Genomic DNA, 23995 nt, shown 5'->3' on the forward strand with positions numbered 1-23995 from the left:
CTGCGGGGGCTATAAACACAGAGGCAAACACGGCCACTCAATTAGTGTCTTTATTCGTACTGTTGACATTTCCCATGGGGAATTGTTGAAGGGCGAGGAGGGGAGGGCGGAGCAGGGAGCCGTGGCTCGGTTTTCCTCCATCCGGTGGAGGAAAGGAGGGGATAGATTTGGAATAATAGAGTGAGCCAGGGAACCATCGCAAGGTGGGCTGGGACGCCTCACCCAGTGACTTCAGACGGCCCGAGTCCTTCTGTCAGGAAATGCGATTTCAAAGTGGAAAAGTAAAAAAAAAAGGTTGGAAAGAAAAGGACAAAGTGCATCCAGAGAAGGTTCTCAGGCAGCCAGCAGTGGGAAGCCAGGTGGCTGGGTGGCCTCCTGGCCACGCTTCTCCCCCAGGCCAGGTGAGGCCAGCCTGTTGGGCCACCAGTGCCCTCTTGAGACAGTCCCTCTGGGCTGGGAGCCACAGGAGGTTGTGGAGGGAGGAGAGCCTGAGGTGTGGCAGCACCAGGCGGCCCTGGGCAGGGCCGTGTTGAGGATATCAAAGCCTCTCTTTGGAGTGGCCTGGAAGGCCGGTGGGCTATGGAGGGGTAAGGAGCCCCTTTCCTTGGGCACAGGGCACAGTCACTCTCCGGAATCTTCTATTACCAGGTGGCGGTGAGAATGCTGGTTAACCACAGAGCTGAAGGCTGCCAGGCCCATCCGGGTCCTTCCCTGGCGCTCGGGGCCCGGCGTGCAGAGCGTGATGGAGACGCCGGGCCGGTGGGCGCTGCGGCCAGCTCAGCAGCCCAGCCAGTCGTACTTGATGCTTCCCAACTTCACGTTCCTCAGACTGTGATTCTCCAACATCAGGTAGTAATGGCCCTTGAAGAAGTAGCTGTAACCTGGGACGAGAGAGGGGAGAGGCTGTGAGCACCCCAGGCCTGCTGGCCCTGGAAGGTTCCTGGGAGCTTTGAAAGCCGCGTGCCCTCGGAAAGCAGCGTTTAACCCGGAGGGGACCCTCCGAGGCTGGGAAAGGGACATGGCTGTGGGAGTGGGCTCTCTGAGTCGTCTTCAGGAGGGGAACAGAGATACTCTTAGGGCCTGTGGTGAAGATGAAATTAGACCACACGTGCTACTACTAATGTACGTAGTGCTCCTCGGAGCACCATCCCTAAACCGGAGGCAACAAACCGGAGGCTGCTCCCCCCACGGGCCCACAGGTGGGTATTACTTGGTGCACACAAGGTTTTTTGTTGTTGTTGTTTTGTTTTGTTTTATTTTGAATTCTGCAAAAGTCGCTACCGTGTAAACATCTGTACGTGTCACAAGAAAATACGGACTTTTTCTGCTTCCTTTGAAAATAATTGGAATATCCAGCCACATCGGGCCCCGTCCTTGCAGGGCAACCATCATCAGAAGCAGAGAAGCAACTGCATCCCCTTGTCAATGAGCCATGTGCTCTCTGGTTCGCCACAGACCCCACCACTCCCTGCTGTCTGCCTCGCCTACTTCACTCATTTGTGCTACAATCCCGTTTACTTCCTTTAAAACCCTGGCATGCTAGGTGCTCGTTGGTTGTTTATTCCTGATCATTCTTTTTTTTTTTTTTAATATATTTTATTGATTTTTTACAGAGAGGAAGAGAGAGGGATAGAGAGTTATAAACATCGATGAGAGAGAAACATCGACCAGCTGCCTCCTGCACACCCCCTACTGGGGATGTGCCCGCAACCAAGGTACATGCCCTTGACCGGCATCGAACCTGGGACCTTTCAGTCCGCAGGCCGACGCTCTCTCCATTGAGCCAAACCGGTTTTGGCTATTCCTGATCATTCTTAACCTAGCACCTGATCGTGCCTGCTTTTTGTTGGACAGGTGGACCTTCAGCCACTAGAGGTCAGAGCCATGTGCTTATCCAGCATACGATGGGGCTCAAAAAAAATCTTTGTGAATTTAATTAAAATGGCCTCTAAAAAGCCACGCTGGACCACTTCCAGGGCCCGAGAGACTCCCAGAAGCCTCCTCAAGAATATGGCTTTCAAACCCCAAATTCTACCCCTCGATGACACTGGTTGTTCTGTTCAGCAAGGGACCAGGGCACAGTGAGTGAAATGGGACCTTTGCCACATCAGCAAGAGGCCATGGCGAAGTTAGTCCTATCTCAAACGGAGCCATCCTTCTGCTAACGGGAGGCGGTGACAAGGCCTGTGGAGCCCAACAGGGCCTGGATCAAGCCCCAGAATGAATGCAGGGCACAGAGCCCATGTTCCTGGCCCCGCAGGCCTCCCGCCCACCCCCTCCTGGCTCCAGGGCCTGCAGCTGTGAGGGGCCTCTCCGGGTCTTGCTGCCTGGAGCCTGCTGCGTGAGCAGAGGTCGGGGTCTGGATGCCTTCCCAGCACTGGGCTGAAGGGGCCGGTTTGTTTTCCCCAGCGCCACGAGCCTCCCTGCACAATGAGGGAGTGTGTGCTTGTAGGACCGGGGCCCTGGGCGGGGGCGGGGGGCCCTAGAAAGCGGACAGAGGCCTGGGCAGCTCACCACCAGCATGCAGGTCCACCGCGGCGTCCAGGTCATCGGGGACGGCGTTCCAGGCGTCTTCGATGAGCTTGGGGAAGTCGGGATCCATTTTCTTCTTCACCTCGTTGTATCTGCAAGGGACGGGACATGGTGGACCCGCGGGGCCTCCCTAGCGGCCACCCCTCCCCGGGCCTGGATGGGAGGGCCCCGCTGACGGCTCCTGGGTGGGCCTGGGAAGCCAGACCTCGCCTCTCTGGGAGGCTGCCGGCTGGTCAGAGCAGGTCTGAACCCCAGCTCCCTCCACTCATGCCGTGACCTTCACAGGCCAATGCAAACCATCCTGTGATGACCGCCCACGTGGAAGCAGCGTGTTAACAACTTTCATTTCCCTTCTCCGTCCGTCCTTACGACCATCCTACGACACCAGGGTTCCCGGAATACCCAGCTCACAGACCAGAGGCGCGAAAAGGGTACCCAGCTTTAAGGGGTAGTCCAGCCCAGGCCTCTCTGAGCCTCGATTTTACCAGCTGGATGTTGGGGTTCTATTTCCTCGAATGTCTCGATTCATGTGTACACCACAGACAAGAGCACACGCACAGGGCCTGTCCCCGCAGCTGGCAGGCCACTGGGGACATATTAGCTCCTCTACAAACTCTGATGCCCACGGCAATGTGACGGGCACTGGACGCGATGTGCCCACCACGCTTTCCCTGGCTGGGACAGATCGCCGCCTGTCCCGTGGAGATGACAGCGCGTGTCCTGGGGGCTGATCTCGGCCGGGACAGCGAGGTCACCGTGCAGGTTAGTCCCAGGGCGCACAGCTCTCCCCGCCCCGCCCCGCCTTTAATCCGGGTAGCGACTTGGAGCACGTGGTTGGCATTTGCGACTTTCTGTCTTTGTGATTTCGGGAGAACGCTTTAAGTGCCGGGGTCACATGGATGCCTGCCCTTCTCCACGGGTACTCCACCCCGTCATTACTCTGTCAACGTGGAATGCGCTCCCACTCCGCGCCTGCGGGTACCTGGCGTCTGGCCTTCCGGTGCTGACTGCCTGGCCGGCTCCGTGTCTGAGGGCCATCCTGGCGACAGCCACGCGCCCCTTTACCGTGGGGCACAGCTGACGCTCCTTCCCCATAGCCAGCCGGCCGACCACCTCCAGCCCAGACGCCAGCCACGGCTTCCCCTCTGAGCGCCCTCCTCCAGGGGGCTCCCCTCTCGCCCAGCACCCCGAAACTGCCAGAAAAGCCTTTCTTCACACCAGCCCCGTCATTAGACTTCTTGCAAGACCCAGCACACTCTCTCCTGACCTGGGGTCCCCACACCAAGCGTGCCCCTCAAAATCCCAGCACGCCACCTGCTCACCTCCACCGAGCCCTCAGCCTACACCCTCTACAAAGTGAGGGTGGCTCAGAGCGAGGTGTCCCTGAACGTGCCCTCGTGGCTTTCTCGCTCTACCCACGGACGTTAGGCGGGCAGGCATCAACCCCATTTTCTAGATGAGGAAACTGAGGCTCAGAGAAGTGAAGCCATTTGCTTCCACATTCCTTTCCCCGGGGAAGAGCTCAGCACCGTGGCGGGAGAATGTGCTCCGAAGGGGCCCCCATCTCTTCGCTCTCTCTGTCCCCAGAGTCTCCTCTGCAGTGTCCCCGCGCGCCTGTGCGCTGCTTTGAAAGGTTTCCCTGCGACACTCTGGAAGCCCCCTCTGCAGCTGGGGACATGGCCGTCAGGAACACGGGTTCCACGGGTGTATCCTTGAGGCACACAGGACTCAGTCTCCACACCTGGAAAATGGGGCTAATAGGCATATCTGCCTCCAAGGAGAAACAGAGGTGGCATGCACAGCCTCAGGCCTGGCACGAACCACTGTTGTTTTGCCCAAGTGTGTTTATGTCTCTCGCTGTACTGGAGGCTCCACAAGGAAGGGGGACTATTTCTTGACCCCTGTCTTTCCGCCCCCCGCTCAGTGCCTGGCACACAGGAGATGTTGAATAGATATTTGAGGGCTTCGTGGAAGCTTCCAGAAACAAAGGCTGAGCACTCCCTGGCATGAAGGAGGGGATGGCCAGGCTGGAGGCAGCTACTCGTCCTCTGTTGCTCTGGGGCCCTCTCTCATTCTCCAGGAAGGGGGGTGGGAAGGTCTGGGCTCCCTGCAGACTCTGCACCAGGACCAGCATCTCCAGCTCATGGGAGCGAGACCTGGCCCTTCTGGAATCGGTGCGCAGAGCCTCTGAAGGAACCTACAGCTCTGCCACGTTTAAGAACCTTGATTCTGGGAGGTGGGCTTGCTGCGGAACAGGACTGGGGGGCAGTAACTTTGTGAGAAACCCCAGCACAGCACCATCATGGACTGTGTGTGTGTGTGTGTGTGTGTGTGTGTGTGTGTGTGTAATGTGTGTGCACACATGCATGTTCACATGTGGATGCATCTGTTCCTATATGTGGACATACCCAGATGTCCACATATAGGAACATGTTTGTCCAGCCTGGTTGGCATGGCTCAGTGGTTGAGCACTGACCTATGAACCAGGAGGTCACAGTTCGATTCCCAGTCAGGGCACATGCCGGGTTGTGGGCTCAGTCCCTGGTGTAGGGTGTGCAGGAGGCAGCTGATCCATGATTCTCTCTCATCATTGATGTTTCTCTCTCTCTCCCTCTCCCTTCCTCTCTGAAACCAATGAAAATAAAACTCCACGATTCAAAGACACTGGGGTTCTAAGGCTCACGTCTGTGAACCTGTGCCTCTCACTGCCCACATGCTAAGGTCGGGAGATCCGGAGCGCCCACCATGCCGGATCCGGCTGCACACGTGAGCCTGGGAGGGCTCCGGGGCCTGTGGGCGGGGAGCCCGCCCTGGGGTTTCCTGGCTGGCTGTGTTCTTTGGAGGCTTGAGATATCAATCAGCTTGAGCTGCTAAGTATCTTAGCAGTATGTCTGGAATTCCACCCTTCGGAACGCCTGGGCAGCCGGGGCGGGTGGTGGGCGGGAAAGTGGGAGGAGAGGGCCCTTGGGAAGAAAGCAGGATTGTTCCAGGGAGGACAGACCCAGGGCCAGAGGCAGCGGCAGCCACAGAGGAACGTGGGTGGGTGAAGACGCCCGGCCACCCCATCCTGCACAATCACCTCCTCCCCCTGACCAAATGACCCTTAGGGTGCTGTGGAGGGGCCCCAGGGTGAGGGGACAGGAAAGGCAGGTATGATCCTGGCTCTGTGGCCAACAACACACAGTGAACCACAATTTCCTTCCCTGGGAACTAGGACAACATTCAATCACCCCGAGGCTGCTTCTCACTGACCATTCCCAGCTCTGGGGCCGCTGCCCCTTCACCTTGACCCTGACCTCTCAGAACTGAACCCTTCCCTTTAGCTAACCTGGAGGAGAGCTACCTGCTGGCAAGCTGGCCCCTGATTCAGATGCTGGCTCCTGGGGGAAGCTGGTGCACCCATCTCTCAGTCTTCATCATATTTTGCCCTCTCCCATCCCTGCCTCTACACCCCAGTTCTTGAGACCCCCCCACTATTTTGGGGGCACAGTGTAGAATAGCGAAAAACAGCATGTTCTCTGGGACCCAGAATTCCAGGGTCCAAAGCCCACACTGCCACTACCTGGCTGTGTGACTTTAAGCTGCATACTTAACCTCTCTGAACCCGTGTCCTCCTCTATAAAGTGGGAATAGGAAGAGCACTCATCTCCTAAAGCCCTTGGAACAGTGTCTGTAGGAGAAGCTACCACCTTTCTTTTCATTACCCTTCCTTCAGGGAATCATCCCGAATTGTGAAGCTCCACACCAGACATGGGCCCATCAAGAATTCTGAGAAGGGGAAGGCGGTTCTAACCAGAATTGTGCCCATCAGGCGCCTACGTCATCCCTTGATGGCTTCCCAAAGGGGCTGCCGTCCTGGCAGGTTAGAGGCCAGAGAGGGGACATCCAGGGCCCACCAGCCTCCGAACGTGACCCAGGAGGCACGCAGCCGGCTCTGCGGCCCTCCTTACCTCCAGAACTTCTTCCCAGCAAAGATGTATGTCTTCTTGTTCTTGCTCCAGTTAAACGCGGCATCCACTCGTTTCACACTGGGGGGCAGCCCCAGGCTGGTCAGCGGCTTCGGGTACCCGGGCTCCAGGGTGCTGGCCGAATAGACCCAGTACTCATCCCCTGGGGTGGAGGCAAAGAGCAGGTCAGGGACTGGCCAGCCCGTTCCTCCCCTCATCCGTCTGCCGGGGACCCCGCTGTGGCCACTCTCAGCAGGGACACGCCTGGGGTCAGAGGCCCGGCCAGGGCTCAGGTGGACGGGGTTACAGTTGGTTATAGAAGGTGCCTGGCCAAGGTGGGGACTGGGGAGGAGTCCAGCCCTCACTCCACTCACCAGCCGTGTACTGTGGGTGCCATGCCTGCCACGTGGGGGCACCTTTTTCTAATTTGTGCACAGGAGCCCTGGGGCCAGCACTGCCCTGGCCACAGCCCACGATCCTGGGGCAAAGAGGCCTGGGAGTCGGCCGGTGGAACGGGTACCCACGGGGTTGGCTGAGCCTTCGGCTCCTCCAAGAAGCTCAAACCTGCCGGTCCCCCCTCCCGCGTCCCAGCACTGACTGCAGCCCCGTAACAGCCGGTGTGTGAGCTCTGTGAGGGCAGGGGCTGGATCCCCCGCCCATGGCAGGTGCTCAAATCCACGCTGGATAAAAGCAGGGCTCCCCAAACATTCGCCACGTGACCCTCTCTTGATGATTTTGACCACTTCTAGAGACTCCTTATACAATTATTTACTTCTAAGGAATTCATTTTGAAATGTTTAAAAATATGTTCATTTTAAAGTTTAAAAATAAAAGCAAACTGTGTGTTTGTTTTTAAAATTCCAACTAAAGTTGTTGCCTGCTAGAGGCTCGAGCTGGCATCAGAGACACCAGCACGCAGCTGCAATGTTCCTTCTGGAAAAGGACTCAGGAGGGAGAAAGAACACAAGGGAATGGCGTGCTCGCTCCGTGGGCCGGTGCTCTCCGACGCTGGGTTCGGAGCCAGCCTCCCAGGCGAAGCCCACGCTTCCGGATGCGGTGGTTGGAAGAATGGGTCCCTAAAGCGGAGGGAGCACGCCCAGGTGCCCGGGAACCGGGAGGCAGAGCCCCGAGGAGCCGAGGGCCCGGCAGGATCCTTCCCACACACCTGCAAAGAACACCGCCTTCTCCTCCTGGGGGGCCTCGTACACAGCATCGATCTTGTCCGGAAGTTCAGGCCAGAAAGTGGCCACCAGCAGGGGCCCCGTGGGCTTCTCGCCTAGCGTCACCGACCGCCAGATGAACCTGAGGGGGTGGAGGGGGACAGTGGAGCGGAGGCGGCCCTTCCCCAAAACATATGGACCGCCGTCCTGCCCCACCCGGCTCTCGGCTCCTCCCCGCAGAAGCCAGGAACTCGTGCATCTCTGTTAGCTTTGCCCTTGCAGTTCCCCCCGTCTCACGCACCCTCCCAACCGGTCAGCCCCTCCCCGTCCACCTGAGTCCACGTCTCCGGAAAGGCCGCTCCGAGGGCTGCCTCCTCGCCAACGCCTCCCTGCTCTGAAGGTGGCCACAAAGCCTTTGACCCACTGATGCTTCTGCAACCACGTCTTTCGTTCTGCCCTGTATTGCTGTCCGTGTTCTCTGCCTCAGTTTCCCAAACCAGACTCATGATGCTCAACTTGAACGTGCATCAGAGTCATCAGGGGGATGTGCTCAAATGCAGATTCCTGGGGCCCACTCCCAGAGATCACAGGCAGAGGGCCTGGGGGTGGGAGCAGACACCCACACTTTTCACACGCACACCCTAGGGGGTTTAGGGTAGAAGGCCCACGGACCCCTGAGAACACGGATCTAGGCATTAAGTAGCCTCTCTACCCGCAGCATCCCGTCCCCCACCCCCAGCTCCTCAAGTCTAACCAAGTACTTGGCACCATCCATGCCAAGTGATTAGTTGTTGATGATACCAGCTAGCATGATGAGACACACGGACGCTGTGCCAGGTGTTGTTCTACGGGCGGAGCTCACCTAACCCTTACAACAGCCCTGAGACAGGTGGGGAAATATGTCCCGTTTCACAGATGAGGAAACTGAGATAAAGATACCTAATTAACTGGCCTATGATCGGGCCACTGGTGAGTAATAGGTCTGGAAGTCTAACCCAGGCCTTCTGGCCCCCGAGCCCGCTCTGTCAACTAGTATGCTTTATGAATGGATGGCTGGACAGATGGGTGGATGGAGGAGGAGGAGGAACTGATCATGGATGATAGATGTGTAGATAATGGATGGGTAATGGGTGGATGGATAGATCGATGAATGGATGGATGGGTATTTGTGTGTTTGCACGGATGGATGATGGATAGGTCTTTAATGCAGCCCTCATACCATCTGCCATTATCCAGGAGGGCTAGGGCCGTGGGATGGGTCTCAGCCCTTGGTCAATAGAGTGGGGTCTTTATAGCATGAAGGACACCCCCTTTCTCTACCCTGTGGTCACTTGCTCCCCGGACATAGGACAGTTTGGCCATTGGAGAAGGCCTGTGACAGCCGGGATGATTCTTTCCAATGTTCCCCTCCATCCCTCTGTTAGAAACACAGCCGTGTCTGATGCCATGTGACTCTGCAGTGCCGGCCCTGAGGGTAGGCCTTGGGCTGGGCCCTGGGATTTGCTTCCGTCAATGGGATCCCCTCAGACGTGATGTGAGCCTTTAACTGTGCTTGTGCGGCCCGACTTGGCCTCCTGTGCTTCTGCCATCGGCCACGAGCGGCCACAAATCCCAGGAGAATGAGTGACAGCAGCGCATGCCCAGCCACCCTGCAGCCTGAAGCCAACACGCCTAGTAGACCCACAGACTGGGAGAAAGCAAGAGATGCCTGTGGGGGTAAGCCACTGAGACCCGGAGGTCATGTGACACGCAGCAAACACTACCTCTACGGCCCTTCCAGGAAGCGTCTAGTGGGGTCCCTGTGCAAGGGCTGGGGTGCCAGCAAACGGGGCCAGGGCAGAGGACAAGCAGCAGGCCCCACACTCACCGGTCCTTGAAGAAGAAGATCTCCCCGCGGATCTGAGCGATGCCGTCAAAGACGATGTCTTGTGTGCAGATCTCGGGGGTGACGGGTCCCAGCGTGGGGGAGGGGCCGGGGCCGGTGTCAGTGTCAGGATTGGGCCCTGGGGGAGGACACCTGACCTCAGACTCTCCCCCGCCCCACGGGTTCTCCGCACCAGGCTGAGCCCCCAAGGCTCCCACCCAACCTGCTAAGGTACCGAAGAAGCACTATGTTGGCCTTTGTGTAAGGCGGGGAGGAGAGGGAGCCGGTGCCTGGACGTGGGGAGAGGGGAGTGGAGAGAAGCCAAAATCCCATGGCCCTTCGCACTTTATAATGCTCTTCACGGACGTCACCCGAGTCGGTCCCCCCTTCACAGATGAGGAAACTGAGTCCAGAGAGGTGAAGACCAGTCTCTTACGGCCGGTGAGGGGCAGAGGCAGCATACAGCCCGGTACCTCCCCCTCCATCGCGGGTTCAAGTTCACTGCTGGTTCCCCCAGCCGCTCGGCTCAAGCACCACTTGCCCTCTTTCGGCGTGGTCCACGCAGCACCAGTACCGTTACACATCTACTTTTTCTAAAACGTGGATCTAACTCTTTAGACTCCGGCCTCGTGGCAAGCACTAATAATAAAGCAAGCACCGGTCGCAGGTCCTAGTTGTATTGTTCCGATTACACATGCAAACAAAAGAATCGTCAGGAAAACTAGAAACCTGCATGCCTGTATCGTCAAGGCCATGGCAACGCTGGGAAATCCTGCCCCGCGTTGAGCTAATTCTCCTGGATCCTAAACCTAACTTGGTGGCTGCGACCTGGTGACCCTGGGGCCAGGGAGGTGACCTCTCTCAGGTCTCAGTTTACTCCCTAAAAGATGGAGTGCCAAGAGGGGCGTGGACACTGCTGAGATCTGGAAAGGAAAGGAGCTGTCCTGGGTCCCCGGGGAGGGCTGACCCCTGCAGACCAGGTCATCACCGGTGCCTCCCGTCCTTGTCGCCTGCCATCCCGGAGAGCTGGGACCTTCCTGGTGCACCCCCTGCCTCCATCCCGGGCTGCACAGCCTCCCAGACGCCCGGCCCACAGCCCCGAGCTGAGGCTCACCGTAGAGCTCTTGGATGCCCTTGATGTCGTCGTGGGACAGGCGGAAGTTCTTGGTGTAGGTGTAAATGGGGGCCATCAGCGCTCCGGGGTCCTGCGAGTGCTCCAGCCCCATCGCGTGGCCGAACTCGTGAGCTGCCACCAGGAAGAGGCTGTACCCTGAGGGCCGCAGGGGGGGCAGGGGAGAGAGACGAGAGAGGAGTCAGGCCTGGCTTCAGAGACAAGGACGTTGGAGGCCGTCCTGTGGTGGGGAGAGCCCTGGAAGGGGCCCGGATGGATGCTTCCCGCTCCTGAGAATTCTGGGATGAAGAGACTAGGCCTAGTCCTTTCACGCAGGCAGGCTGCCCGTGTGCTCGAAGGGAAAAACGAGATCTGCGCGTCCGCTGAAGTCCCACTGGCTACACATCGTGCCTCCTGGCGCTTTGTGTCTCTCTATGGAGACCAGGGCAAAACCTGCTCCGCAGTCTCCAAACCGATAGGAGAGTGGGGACAGGCTGGCCGAGGGTCCCCCACTCCTGCCCCAGGGACAGCAGTGAAAGCCATTCGCACTTCCGGTGGCTGCCCAGGCTCAGCCGAGGGCGAACCTGTTGTGGGATGAAGTGCGTCCCTCCAAACAGTGGGCTCCAGTCCTAATCCAGAGGACCTGTGAGGGTGACCTGATCTGGAAACAAGGTCCCTGCAGGTCAATTAAAACGTAAAGCCCAGTCGGCCTGGCTCCGTGGTTGAGAGTCGACCTAGGAACCAGGAGGTAATGGTTCGATTCCTGGTCAGGGCACATGCCCGGATTTCGGGCTCCATCCCAGTGTGGGGCGTGCAGGAGGCAGCTGATCCATGGTTCTCTCTCATCATTGATGCTTCTATCTCTCTCCCTCTCCCTTCCTCTCTGAAATCAATAAAAATATATATATTTTTTAAAAATGTAAAGTCACACAGAGGTAGGGTGATCCCTCAATGCAGTAGGACTGGCGTCCTTATAAGAAGAGAGACGGAGACGAAACGGAGGGGAACGGCCACGTCATGACAGAGGCAGGAGTGCAGTGAGTCCCCCGAGGAAACGTGGCCCCGCTGACACCTGATTGTAGCCTTCCAGCCCCCAGGAGTACCAGAGAGCGCGTTTCTGCTGTTCTAAGCCACCGCGTCTGGAGTTCTCTGGGCAGGCAGAGAGCTGCTCAGGCCGGCTGTGTCTCCGCACCCCCATTCACAACTTGGTGAAGGATAGTGCGCGGGGGGCGGGGGGAGGGCAGGGAGGCTCTTGGGCTCTCTGCTGCTGCGTGGAGGCGGAGTGGGAGCACAGATGAGCTCCTCTTGTTCCCCTCTCCTCCCGCCCACCCCCTCCCGGGAGGCAGCTGTCTGTTGGAGTGGGGATGCCTGGTAGGAAGGGGAGTACCGAGCCCAGCACGGTGCCATGGCGGGTAGTCTCGGGGGCAGCGGGTACCAAGGTGGCCGGGGCCTTCCGTCGGCAGCCGTGCCTCTGCCCCGATGGGCGTGGTCTAAGCAGGGACACGTGTCCACCGAGAGCGGGTGTTTCTGGGGAGGGCGGGTCCAGAGCAGGTGGTGTCCCCTCCGTGGATGGGCAGGACCTCAGCAGGGACGCGTCCCCGCCCCGGTGAGTGGAGGGCTCTGTCTGTGCCTGAGGCGGGTGGGGGCCGGGGAGCGGGCGGCGGGCCCCGCGGCCGGGCCTGTACCTTGGTCGGGACAGAAGCCCCAGGTGCGGTCGTCGTCGAAGCTGGCGGAGGTGGAGCACCAGGCCTTCCCGTCGCTGCGGCCGTCGCTGGTGCAGCGCTCGTACTTCTTGCCCAGGAAGGTGAAGGGGAAGACGCAGGGGGCGCCGTTCCCGTTCCCGCCGATGGTGGACATGGCTGTGGAGTCAGGGACGCGGGGGGGCCGTGAGCAGCCCGAGCCCTCCACCACCAGGGCGGCGACGTGACGGGGACATTCACCGCGCCCCCAACTGAGCCCGAGCCCCAGCAAGTGCGGTCGGGACCGTCCACCCCATTTCACCGACGGGGAAACCGGGGACTCAGAGATGAAAAAATACTGCCTGAGCCCTGGCCGGATGGCTCAGTGGATGGAGCGTCGGCCTGCAGACTGAAGGGTCCCAGGTTCGGTTCAGGTCAAGGACATGTGACTGGGGTTGCGGGCTCGATCCCCAGTAGGGGGCGTGCAGGAGGCAGCCAATCAATGATTCTCTCTCATCATTGATGTTTCTATCTCTCTCCTCTCCCTTCCTCTCTGCGATCAATAAAAATATATGTATTTTTAAATTGCCTGAGCAGATACTGCCAGGCAGGGTCCAGGCTTCAAACGCAGAGCTTTAATCGGGTCCCATGGAAGGACCGAGGGGCCAGAGGCAAAGGGGCTGGACAGGGACAAAGGGGCAACACCCTTCGCTGGACCCGCAGCTTCGTCGCAGCGGGCCCTCGGGAAGGCTGCCTGCTCCCCTGCGGAAAGGAGGTGCTCACTCGTACCCGCGGGACGAAGGGAGGGAGGAGGGGGAGAGGCAGACGAGAGTTCGTGCTGACAAAGCAAGGCAGGGAAGAGACTTCAAGATCCGAAGAGGAACAGCAAGGGGCCTGGGGAGCACTGTGCCGAGCGATATACGCCCTCAGAGACAGGCAGTGCCCGGCGGGACCTAACGAGCCAAATGAGCGGGTGATCGAAAACAGACCCAGAGACAGAAGCATGGACAGATGGGTGACCTCAGAGGGAAGGCGGGGGGTGGGGGGTGGGAAGAGACCAGCCAGTGAATTTGTCTGCATAGAGGCACCACCCTGGACACAGGCTGTGGGGTGGGGAGGGCCTGGGGGGGGGAGAGAGGGCTGGAAGAGGTTCACGGGGGAAACGGGGGACCTATGTCATACTTTCAACAATAAAGCTTTTTTAAAAAGAAAGAGAAGGCATGGTCAGGGAGGCTGAGGGAGTGTGGGCCATGCAGAGGGGGTCCCTGGCAGGACCGACACCAGGCAGCACCGACTGGGCTGAAGGGGCGATTGGTTCTGTGCTGCTAAGTATTCGGGCAGAGCCCCGGCCTGGGGAAAGGAGGCTGGGGTCCTGTGAGTGTTCTGGGGGAGGCGGGGGGAGGCGGGGGAGGGGGCACGCACCGGTCTCCGGGCAGAAGCCGTACTTCTTGTCGCGGTCGTAGTCCTCCGTGGTGCTGCACCAGCGGTAGCCGTCGCTGCGGCCCTCGGTCGTGCAGCTGTTGTAGGTGGTGCCCTGGAAGCTGAACGGGAACTTGCAGGGCTGTCCGTCACCGTTGCCACCCAGGGTGAACAGGGCTGGGTGGGGGGAGAGAGGGTGCACGTGAGAGGCCGCCCACCGGGCACCGGGAAATCAGCCGGGCCCCTGCTGGGCAGAGCTGGCTTCACCAGGGAGGTGACAGCGTGCAAATATTAAATATCACCCTAGCCCCGTGGTCGGCAAACTGCGGCTCTCGAGCCACATGCGGCTCTTTGGCCCCTTGGGTGTGGCTCTTCCACAAAATACCACGGCCTGGGCGAGTCTATTTTGAAGAAGTGGCGTTAGAAGAAGGTTAAGTTTAAAAAATTTGGCTCTCAAAAGAAATGTCAGTCGTTGTGCTGTTGATATTTGGCTCTGCTGACTGATGAGTTTGCCGACCGCTGGCCTAGCCGGTCTGGCGCAGTGGATAGAGCGTTGGCCTGCAGACCGAAGGGTCCCGGGTTCGATTCCGGTCAAGGGCACGTACCTCGGTTGCAGGCTCCTCCCTGGCCTGGGCCCTGCCGGGGGCCCATGCAGGAGGCAACCAATCCATGTGTTTCTCTCACATCAATGTTTCTCTCTCTTTCCCTCTCTCTGAAAAATCAATGGGAAAATATCCTCGGGTGAGGATTAAAAAAGAAAAAATCACCGATACTGGTTGGTACGCAGCTGCTTCTCTGAGTCCTGGGGACCTCCCCTGGCTTCCTGGTCAACCCCAGCCTTCCCCTGGGCCCTGATGGAGGCTCACCCTCGTGGTGAACTCGTGGCGCACAGCAGGGAGCCCCCAGGACCTGCTCCAGCCCAAGGTCACTGTCCGCCTGCCTGGCCGATGCCCACACCATGTGGATCATTCAATACATCATCCATGGTCGGCAGGACCACCAGAGCTTCTCCATTTGATGGACAGGGAAACTGAGGCCCCGAGAAAGCTGGTTCCGGAGCCGCTCACGGTCACATAAACGGAAGAACTGGGTGAGGGGTGTCACGGAAAGCCACAAAACACACGAATGTCAACCTCTCTTGCTCACTCCACACACACACACACACACACACACACACACACACACACACCCCGGTTTCACCTCCTTTCACCCCAGGCGGTTTTCTGTGGTCCCTGTAGGAGGCAGTGGGGGAGGAAGAGGGAGGGAGAGGGGAGTCTTTGGAAAGCTCCATCCATGCTGACCTCCCCGAGACAGGGCCATGACTGGAGAACTGGGGGCAGAGAATGGGATTCAGAGTCTGGGCTTATCTGTCTTGGGTTCTTCCCCTGTGGCCCGTGGCCTCATCCACCCCAGAGCTACACAATGGTGCATCTCTGGAATTGCCAGCTAGCAAAACCACAAGTGCGTAACGAGGACCATCTGTGCACCACTGCGCCAGAGGTGACCTCACCAGCGCGTTAACTCCACCACGACCAGGATGGAGCCCAGTCGTGGGACTCAGGCCCCGTATCCTCACTGGTTCCTTCTCCCCAATCAAGAGACCGTCTCCTGCCCGGCTCGGTGTGGCTCAGTGGTTGAGCGTTGACCTGTAAACCAGGAGGTCCCTGGTTCGATTCCCGGTCAGGACACATGCCTGGGTTTTGGGCTCAATCCCCGGTGGGGGGAGTGCAGGAGGCAGCCGATGGACGACTCCCTCTCATTGTTGATGTTTCTCTCTCTCTCCCTCTCCCTTCCTCTCTGTAATCAATAAAAACATATTTGAGAGAGAGAGAGAGAGAGAGAGAGAGAGAGAGAGAGAGAGAAACGCCAGCAACAATGGGATAAGAGGCCACACTGAGGCCAGATGCCTGGTGGCCTCCGAGTGGGGAAAGGCAAAGAGTTAACCGCCCCGCCTCTGGCTCCCCATCGGCTGTGTGTCTACCACCCAGGAAGCCCCGATCTCCTCTCAGATCCTGACCCCAACAAGGATGAAGAGAAACAGACACTGACTCAGCAGTCAGGAGGGGCTGAGTAACACAACATCTGCCCCCAGACGCAAACACGTGCGTGCTGTGCGTACTTGCATCTGGCTAGATACCAAGTAAATGGCTAATGTCCCAAACTTATGAATTACAGCTGTTTTCGCTTCGAGCATCAAGGCATTCTTTGCTCATCACAAGGCCTGAGGCCTGGGAGGGGGACATGGCACCTGAATCCCTCCTGGGAAATGCAGCCTGCAGAACAGACTTCTATTGGAAGTTTCTGATTTATTAATGGCTCGAACTCTTACTTAACATACAAAGCATCACGTGGGCTTTGGTACCAAAAGCATAAACAGAACCCTTCTGTCAAGATGGCTTGGGGGAGCCCTAACCGGTTTGGCTCAGTGGCTGGAGCGTCGGCCTGTGGACTGAAAGGTCCCAGGTTCGATTCCGGTCAAGGGCATGTACCTGGTTGCGGGCACATCCCCAGTAGGGAGTGTGCAGGAGGCAGCTGATTGATGTTTCTCTCACATCAATGTTTCTGACTCTCTATCCCTCTCCCTTCCTCTCTGTAATAAACCAATAAAATATATTTTAAAAAATGGCTGGGGGGGGGGGGTCAGTATTCAATTGCCATGGTGTCAGATGGATTCACAAACATGTAGCATTACAGCCAAAAAGACAAAGGCATGTACGGATCAAGGAGTCTACAGGGTGGAGGAGAAAGAAGTATTTAGAAAAACGCTTGGATTTTCTCCCATTTTTCTGGCTTTCAATCTCCAGAATCATCATGTAGGATGACTTGACAGAGTATGAAGGTATACGTACTATCATTCTCAGATTCCTGATTAAAAAGTGTGTCAAGGGTGTTTTTTAAAAGGATTGTGTAGGTCAACACCCTGACCCCTTTAAAAATGTTTCCCTCGATATGGCTTCACAATATCTGAACATGTTATGTTTTGGGCATTGACGAACACACACACACAAATACTGGGTCAAGACACAGAGATGTAGACACAAGCAAAAACAGACAAGAGACCGAGAGGCAGATGGAACAGTCCCCATACACAGACACAGACAGACAGACACACACACACACACACACACACACACACACAGAACCAGGAGTAACGGCTGAAATGCCAGGGGTCGGTGTCCCCCAGCCTTGGTGTCTGAGTCTCGGTCCCCAACCCCATTGCTAAACTTCTGATCCATCCCTGAGCCTCGCTCTCCTCGTGCCCCTGAGCCCCCAATCCTGCCCAGAGGGTACAGAATGGTTCTAGAGAGAACCACTGGGCACATTAATAGTTCTAAGTTCATCCTAAGGTGTGCAAGAAAAAAAATAATTAGCACATCAAACCTGTGATTTTGCAAATATCGTTGCTCATGGCGAGACATAAAAAAGAACTGACTTAATGAAAGCATCAAGTGAATAATTATACAGGTGAGAGGGACAGTAGGGTGTCAAGGGGGTTGGGGGACGCTGGCTGCCTGGCAGTGCCAGGCCTGGGCAGCGTGGGTGACGGGGCAGCAGGGCGCCTGGGGCCGGAGGACTCACACTCGTGGGGGCAGAAGCCGTATTTGTTGTCCTTGTCGAAGTTGTAGGTGGTGGAGCACCAGAGGAAGCCGTCGGAGCGGCCCGCGTCGGTGCAGCTGTTGTACTCCTTGCCGTTGAACATGAAGGGGAACTTGCAGTACTCCCCGTCGGCGGTCCCGTACTTCACTCGGACCACTGGGGGGCGACACAGGGTGGGGTGAGCCTCTCAGGCCCTTCTCCAGAGGCCAGAATCCTATGTGGCTCCCCTCCCCCTCCATCAGAGCAATGGAGGTGCCCAGGGTTGTGGGGGAAGGTACGGTCCTTGTTGCTAGGTTACGGGGAGACAGGCAGAGGACTGGAGAGGATGCTTGGGCGTGGGGACGGTCCCTTTCTTACCTTGCCCTTCTCCCAGGGTCCACAGCTCATCGTCGTCAAAGTGGGAGTCTCCCCCAACACCTGGCCCCGGGGCGAAGGCGTGAGCCAGGAGCCCGTCCTTGCCATCGAAGGGGTATCCATCTCCATGCTCTGGAACACATGGGGTCTCAGCTTCTAGCTGCCCCCCCTGGGCCCTGACCCCCAGCCACACCCCACCCACCTGGCATGTGTCCCCTCCCCTATCCTGTTGGAGTTATCCAAGACTGGGACACAGCAAGTCAACAGAGAGTTGCTGACTGCATGGTCAGCATCCTGAGGTCTCCATGGTCAAGTCTATCACCGATATTCACATCTCTAAGCCCCAGGCCTACTTGGCCACCCAGGTCCACACCACCCACCTGCATCACCATGCTGCTCACAATGTCTATACCTCCTACCTTTATGTCTACACTACCGCCAGTGCTCACACCGCCCTCCCACACGGCGCCAGTGGCCACGGGTGCTTGTCCACTCGCTCTCCTGTCTACACCGCTCCATTCTTTCTGACCTCCTCCCAGGCCTGGAGTTCCTCAGGGCAGACCCGTGCTACCCAACAGAACTTCCTGCGATGGCGGGGACACGCTTTGTGCGGTGCATCACCAACTGGCCCCCTGTGGCACAGAGCACTTGAAGTGTGGCCAGTGTGACGAGACACGGGACCTGGCTTTTACTGCACTGAGACCAATGGGAATGTGACCAGCCCCTCGTCTGTCGCAGCTACTGCACGGGCGGCGCGGGAAGACCCCGTGCTCGCAGCTTACGCTGCCTCACATCCACGTGGCTCTCCAGCGTCTGGTCCCAGCTACCACTCGGCGTCCGCCCCTTCTCCTCTCCCATCTCAGCTGCTCTCAGGACCCCGGTGCCTCTCCAATGGCTGAGCCCCTCCATCTCCACAATGAGCCCCTGCTGGTCCCAATTCTGCCTACCCCAGCGGCCAAAGTTGATCATGATGTCGGCGTCTCCATCGTGGATACGAGAAAACCGGAGGGGGGTCACGTTACTCCAGACTTGGAAGGCGCGGGCGAAGGCATCATCCACCGTCTCGGGGTCAAGGTCAGGTGTGTAGCCAATGATCCTGGAGGTGGAGAGATGCAAAGGAATGAGCAGGCACACGCACGCGAGTGTGTGTGCATGTGTGCAAGGGCGCATGTGAACCTGTGCGAGTGCACGGATGTGTGCAAGGGTGGCGCATGTGCACAGGTGTGAGAATGTGTGCATAAGCATGTGAGGGGTGTGCACACAGACAGGTATACGTGTAGGTCAACACCCTACACGTATGCACGAGTGTGTGCAGAGTGTGTGCATGAGTGTGTGCAGGTGTGCACGAGTGTGTGCATGAGTGTGTGCAGGTGTGCACACAGACAGGTATACGTGTGTGTGGTGAGAACAGCGCGCCCAGAATGCCTTGCATCCTAGACCAGCCAACATCCTCAGGCCTTGTTTCAGGACTCTCACCTGCCCCTTCTGGCTGGGGGACGCACAGGGTAAAATCAGTGCACACGGGACATGGGGCCGAGCTCTCTCTCATCCTGGAATCCAGCACGAGCCGTACAGAGCAGAGGCCAAAGCCAAACAGGCCTCCGCAGAGGGTCATCCCAATCGACAACCGATGACAACTCCATCATATAACCAATTAGCAACCGATACCACAGTCTCTCCACCTGCCCCAAAGCCCCCAGCCAGGAGACACAGCGACTGTCAGTTATTACACGCTTACTACATGCCGAACACTGAGAAATCCCTTCGCATATGGGACCCAGCTCAGTTCCCAACCAACGTACGAGGAAGGTTTTGTTTTAGACCCATTCTGTAGATTGGAAAGCCAAGGCTCAGGGCATTGAAAAATAAGCAGCCCGATGCCTCCCGGCTACCAAGTGTGAGAGTCGAGTCCAGGTCTGTCTGACTCCAGCTCCTAAGAACTTTATATGTGAACTCCTTAAGACTCCGAGTCCTCATAGGACACCTCCTGGGTCCCTGGAGCGGGGCGGCCCGAGGAGACCCTGTGTGCCACGGCCCCGAGGCCCGCTGCCACAGCCCTGCCTCGGTACCTGTACGTGATCTCCTTCTTTTCCCACTTGGGCTTGCGGGGGAAGAAGTTGTAGTTGGCCACGTCGGGGTTGCCGCAGCGCGGCTTCTTCATGGTCGTGATGGTGCGCTTGTCGAGGTTGCCCGTCTCGGGCAGCCCGAAGAACTTCTGCATCTTCTTCAGCGCGTCCTTCAGCCCAATCAGGTTGCACTTGTCCTTGGGGCAGCCGTAGTAGGTGTTCAGGTATTGCTGGGAGAAATGAGCGCCAGAGGTGAGCAGCCACAGGAGGGCGGCATCGTCCTGACCAAAGCAGGCGGCAGTCACCAGCCCCGGCCCAGCCCCGTAGCCCAGAACAGGACATCCTCCAGGGGCCCCGGGCACTGGGTGGAGTGTTGGGTTCCCAAACCAACTTGGACGCCCACTAGTTGAGTGACGTAATAGCTGTAGAGAGCGTGACGTCAGCATGTAACCCTCATGCTCACAGCAGCTCTATAATGTGGTTATTATTACTATCCCCATCATACAGAGGAAGAGACTAATGCACAGAGAGGTTAAGAAACTTGCCTAATATCACACAGCTCACAAATGGCAGAGCTGGATTCGGATCCAAGCAATCTGGCTCCAGAGCCACGCTCAGAACTGTAATTCACTACCCCTCTTTACCTCCACCATCTTTTACTCCACCTCACGGCTGATGATGACATAGGAGTTATTTTTCTCCCATTTCTTACATAGAGATTCGAGGGCTATGTGCATGGGTGGCAGCAGCAGACAGCCCTGGCCCCGAACCCTGGATCAGTCATTCCAAAAATGCACTTCAGGGACTCTGCCCAAACGGAGGCCTCTGCAGAGGGTCAGGGGCCAACCAACTCGGTTATTTCTTCCCCAAATACTTTTTGACACCTGCCATGTTTCAGGCCCTGTGCTAGTGCTGGGGTAAACTGGTGAACATGACAGGTGTTTCTAACTATGTTTTTTACTGACTTTTTTTTTTGGGGGGGGGGGGTGGGGAGAGAGAGAAACAGAGAAACATCTATGAGAGAGAACCATTGATCGGTTGTCTCCTGCATGCCCCTTACTGGGGACCAAGCTGGAAACCCGGGCATGAGCCCAAATGGAAATCAAACCAGAGACTTCTTGGTGCTTGGGATGACGCTCCACCCTCTGAGCAACACTGGCCAGGGTGCAACAGAAATGAATGCAAAATTAAATGTGATGGGCGCTGAGTTGGAAAGGTGAAAGCAGCCAGGAGACCTTACGATAGGGACTCTCACCATGTTTGGAGTAGTTAGGAAAGGAAAATGCAGGGTATAATCTATATATATAAAAGGCTAATATGCAAAATGTCCCCTTGGGAGTTCGACTAGAGACCAGGAGTTTGATCGCTCGCTATGATGTGCACTGACCACCAGGGGGCAGCGCGGAACAAAGGACGTCTCCGACCGGCAGCTGGAAGGCCCCAATTGGCCCTGATTGCTGGCCAGGCCTAGGGACCCTACTTGTGCACGAATTCGTGCACCGGGTCTCTAGTAATAATAACAACCATGATGACTAACACCGAGTGCTTACCATGTGCCACTTGGGAGTGTGCAAGATTAGCTTTAACGGGCACCCGTATTACCCTCAGTTTGCGGAAGAAGCTGGCATTGAGAGGGGAGGTCACTTGCCAGGCACACAAGGCCAGCTGGTTCGTGCACCTGGGATCTGAAGCCAGGCAGCCCAAGCCCAGCGCCTGTTTCTCAAGCCTCCCACTGCGCTGCCTCTGGGCAACATGGACGTGGAAGGTGTGGGCACCCAGGTCGCTTTGTCAAGGCTCCAAAGCTCCACCCTCACCCCTAATCAACAGCCACATCATGATGCCAGCCAGCTCCAGACCCACGAGAAAGAATAGCAGTGGCTGAGCACCGACCTATGAACCAGCAGGTCACGGCTTGGTTCCCAGTCAGGGGACATGCCCGGGGGGCTCGATCCCCAGTGTGGGGTGTGTGTGCAGGAGGCAGTTGATCAATTATTCTCTCTCATCATTGATGTTTCTATCTCTCTCTCCCTCTCCCTGCCTCTCTGAAATCAATAAAAATATATTTTTAAAAAAAAGAATATCAGCCCCTAAAAATGTAAGCTCTCCCAACCCATTTATCCAAAAGGGACAGAGGCTTGGATGCTGGAAAGGAGGGGTGTTACATGCTGAGAAGGGGTTCCCGGGTGGCCAGCGGGTACAGGAGTCCTGTCTTGAGTAGGCTGGGGACCAGGCTGAAGAACTGGGGATTTCTTGGGGCGGGGAGCAATAAGATTCCAGATTTCTTATGGGCTAGAGGGAACATCCTGAGGGGTCCCCCAGCTCCAGGCGCTAACAGGTTGAGGGACGGTGCCCTCCCCTGTGCCCAGCCAGGCGCGCGCTCACAGAACAGCATCCATCGGAGCCGGAGCCGCTGCTGGGCGCCCGCCAGGAGGGAGGGCTGGCTGGCGGCTTTCCCACCCGCTGGGCGCCGCCACCCCCGCCCCACGCGCCAGGCCTCCAGCGCCTGCCCCTCCCTCCGACCCCGCGGGCCACCTCTCTCAGGTCCCCCATCCCTTTGCAGAAGTTGCTGAAATTCGAGGAAACTTTCCAAGATCCAACCGTTGACCCTTCTGGCCACCTTGTCCACTGGGCCAGGCGAAAAAGATGCGCTCTCGGCGCCACTCCCGCCCCCAATATTTGCCCAAAGGTCCCCTCAGGCGGTGTGTCCAAGGCCCCTCTCCAGATGTGTGCCAAAGGTCCCCAGTGTTTGCCAAGCCCCGCTCGGCCCGGAGCTCCCAATGTGTGCAAGAGTTTACCCAAATCGCGTGCCACAGGAGCCTCTCTCCAAAGTGCCGGGGCTTAAAAAACCCTCCACCGTTTGCTAACGGGACGCCTGCAGGCCTTTTGCCAAAGGCCTACCAAGATGCTTGCCAAGGGTCAGCCAGACCCCCTCCCCCAGATGTGTCCGAAAGTTGTTTACAAAGCCGCCCCTGCCAGATCCTTCAGATACTGGACAATGCCCCAGCTATTTACAAAGAGCCCTTTCCTGCATTGGCCAGGCCCCCCAGGCCCTCCCCCGCGCCTCACGCCCCCTGCCGTGTCCGGAAAGTTTCCAAGTTGTTTACCAAAGGCCTTCGCCACGCACAAAAAGCCCCCCTACGGTTTCCAAAACAGACCCCCCCTCCGGCCGGCCCAAGACTCCCGCCGGGCGGTTCACGGAAGCCCTTCCCCCCGTTGTGTGCCCCTCGGGGTGGGAGGAGGTGTAGCCGGGAGACCCCCCAACCTCGCCTACAAAGTTTGTTTAAACTTGGCTCCTGGAGGCCTGCGGAGCAACTCACCACGGCCATCTCTTTGTCCGATTTGGGGGCGACATCACCCGGGAACTTGATGATGGGCGATGGCGCAGCGGCGATGTGGCCCAACAGGCAGCCCAGGACGCAGAGCGCCCGCAGCGCGCCGGCGAGCGCGCCCCGGGCCACGAGCGTCTCCCTCATCGCGCTCCTGGGCCCCGTGCGTCGCCCCGGAGGTCGCTGGTTCTGGTTCGAGGTGTGTGGCCGCGTCGCCGCCCGGCTGGCCCCGCTCCGCCGCGCCGCGCTCCGAGGGACAGCTCGCCTCTGTGGCCTCGCTTTGCCCGGCGCAGCTGCGCGAGGCCCGTCCCTGCGCCTCCGTCTGCGCGGCTGCCTGTGCTGCCGGTCCCCGAGTCCTTTTGTATGTTTAAAGCCCCAGATGTACAGCCTCCAGCCACCCCTGGGGGAAGTCTGGATGCAGCGGAAACAAGGGAGGGCAACCGCCAGATGTGGCCGGCTGGGCTGGGAGGGCGTTGGCAGTGCAAGGAGGTAGCGGTGGTGTGGGGGGATGGGGCGGCGCGCTCAGGCCCGCCCCTCGCTGCCCTATTCGCCCCGCTCCCTCTTTTCTCCTCTTTTTCTTCCTCAGCCTGTTTTCCCCGCCGCCTGCTGCTGCTCCAGGCCTCATCTTGCACCATCAGTTCTCGACCTCTCTTCCCCTTCCCCCGAATGTGGGCACGAAGCCCAGCGACCCCCTGCGGGGAGACATCTGGTGTGCCTCTCCAGGATCTGAGGTCAGAGCAGCGGTTCTCGGAGGGACGCAGGCCTGCCTGCACTCCCAGTGACAAGGTCAGAGATGGGGAGGCGGGGTCAGAAACAGATCGGCTGCATTACAGACGATTAGACAGGCTGCAGATGTTTAAGGTGGAAACAGAGATGGTCAGAACGGAAAAAAGAGGTACAACAGATACAGGGAAGGGTCCTTCCTTCCTCTTTTCCTTTT

At 58.0% G+C, this 23995-nt stretch overlaps 1 protein-coding gene across 1 annotated transcript; it reads right to left on the reverse strand.

Moving 5' to 3' along the window:
• Positions 1-36: 36 nt before the first annotated feature.
• MMP2 (matrix metallopeptidase 2) lies at positions 37-23304 on the reverse strand. Its single transcript, XM_054710608.1, has 13 exons — positions 23047-23304; positions 19733-19959; positions 18611-18759; positions 17667-17795; positions 17292-17465; positions 13716-13889; positions 12300-12473; positions 10618-10773; positions 9507-9642; positions 7645-7781; positions 6483-6642; positions 2515-2624; positions 37-881 (listed from the first exon to the last, which is right to left on the reverse strand). Exons 1-13 carry the CDS (start codon positions 23200-23202, stop codon positions 778-780), a joined length of 1986 nt encoding a protein of 661 aa, XP_054566583.1. The 5' UTR covers positions 23203-23304; the 3' UTR covers positions 37-777.
• Positions 23305-23995: the final 691 nt, after the last annotated feature.

This window comes from Eptesicus fuscus, chromosome 21 (assembly GCF_027574615.1).
Source record: "Eptesicus fuscus isolate TK198812 chromosome 21, DD_ASM_mEF_20220401, whole genome shotgun sequence".
NCBI lineage: Eukaryota > Metazoa > Chordata > Mammalia > Chiroptera > Vespertilionidae > Eptesicus > Eptesicus fuscus.

What these genes read in the sequence shown, in the direction of transcription:
- MMP2 (XM_054710608.1), bottom strand. Translation starts at nt 23,202, where the DNA reads ATGAGGGAGACGCTCGTGGCCCGGGGCGCGCTCGCCGGCGCGCTGCGG. An exon ending in CGGACAAAGAGATGGCCGTG is followed by an intron (nt 19,960 to 23,046) that starts GTGAGTTGCTCC and finishes CATTTCTCCCAG; the next exon opens with CAATACCTGAACACCTACTA. An exon ending in GGGCTTCTGTCCCGACCAAG is followed by an intron (nt 10,774 to 12,299) that starts GTACAGGCCCGG and finishes TGCGGCCCTCAG; the next exon opens with GGTACAGCCTCTTCCTGGTG.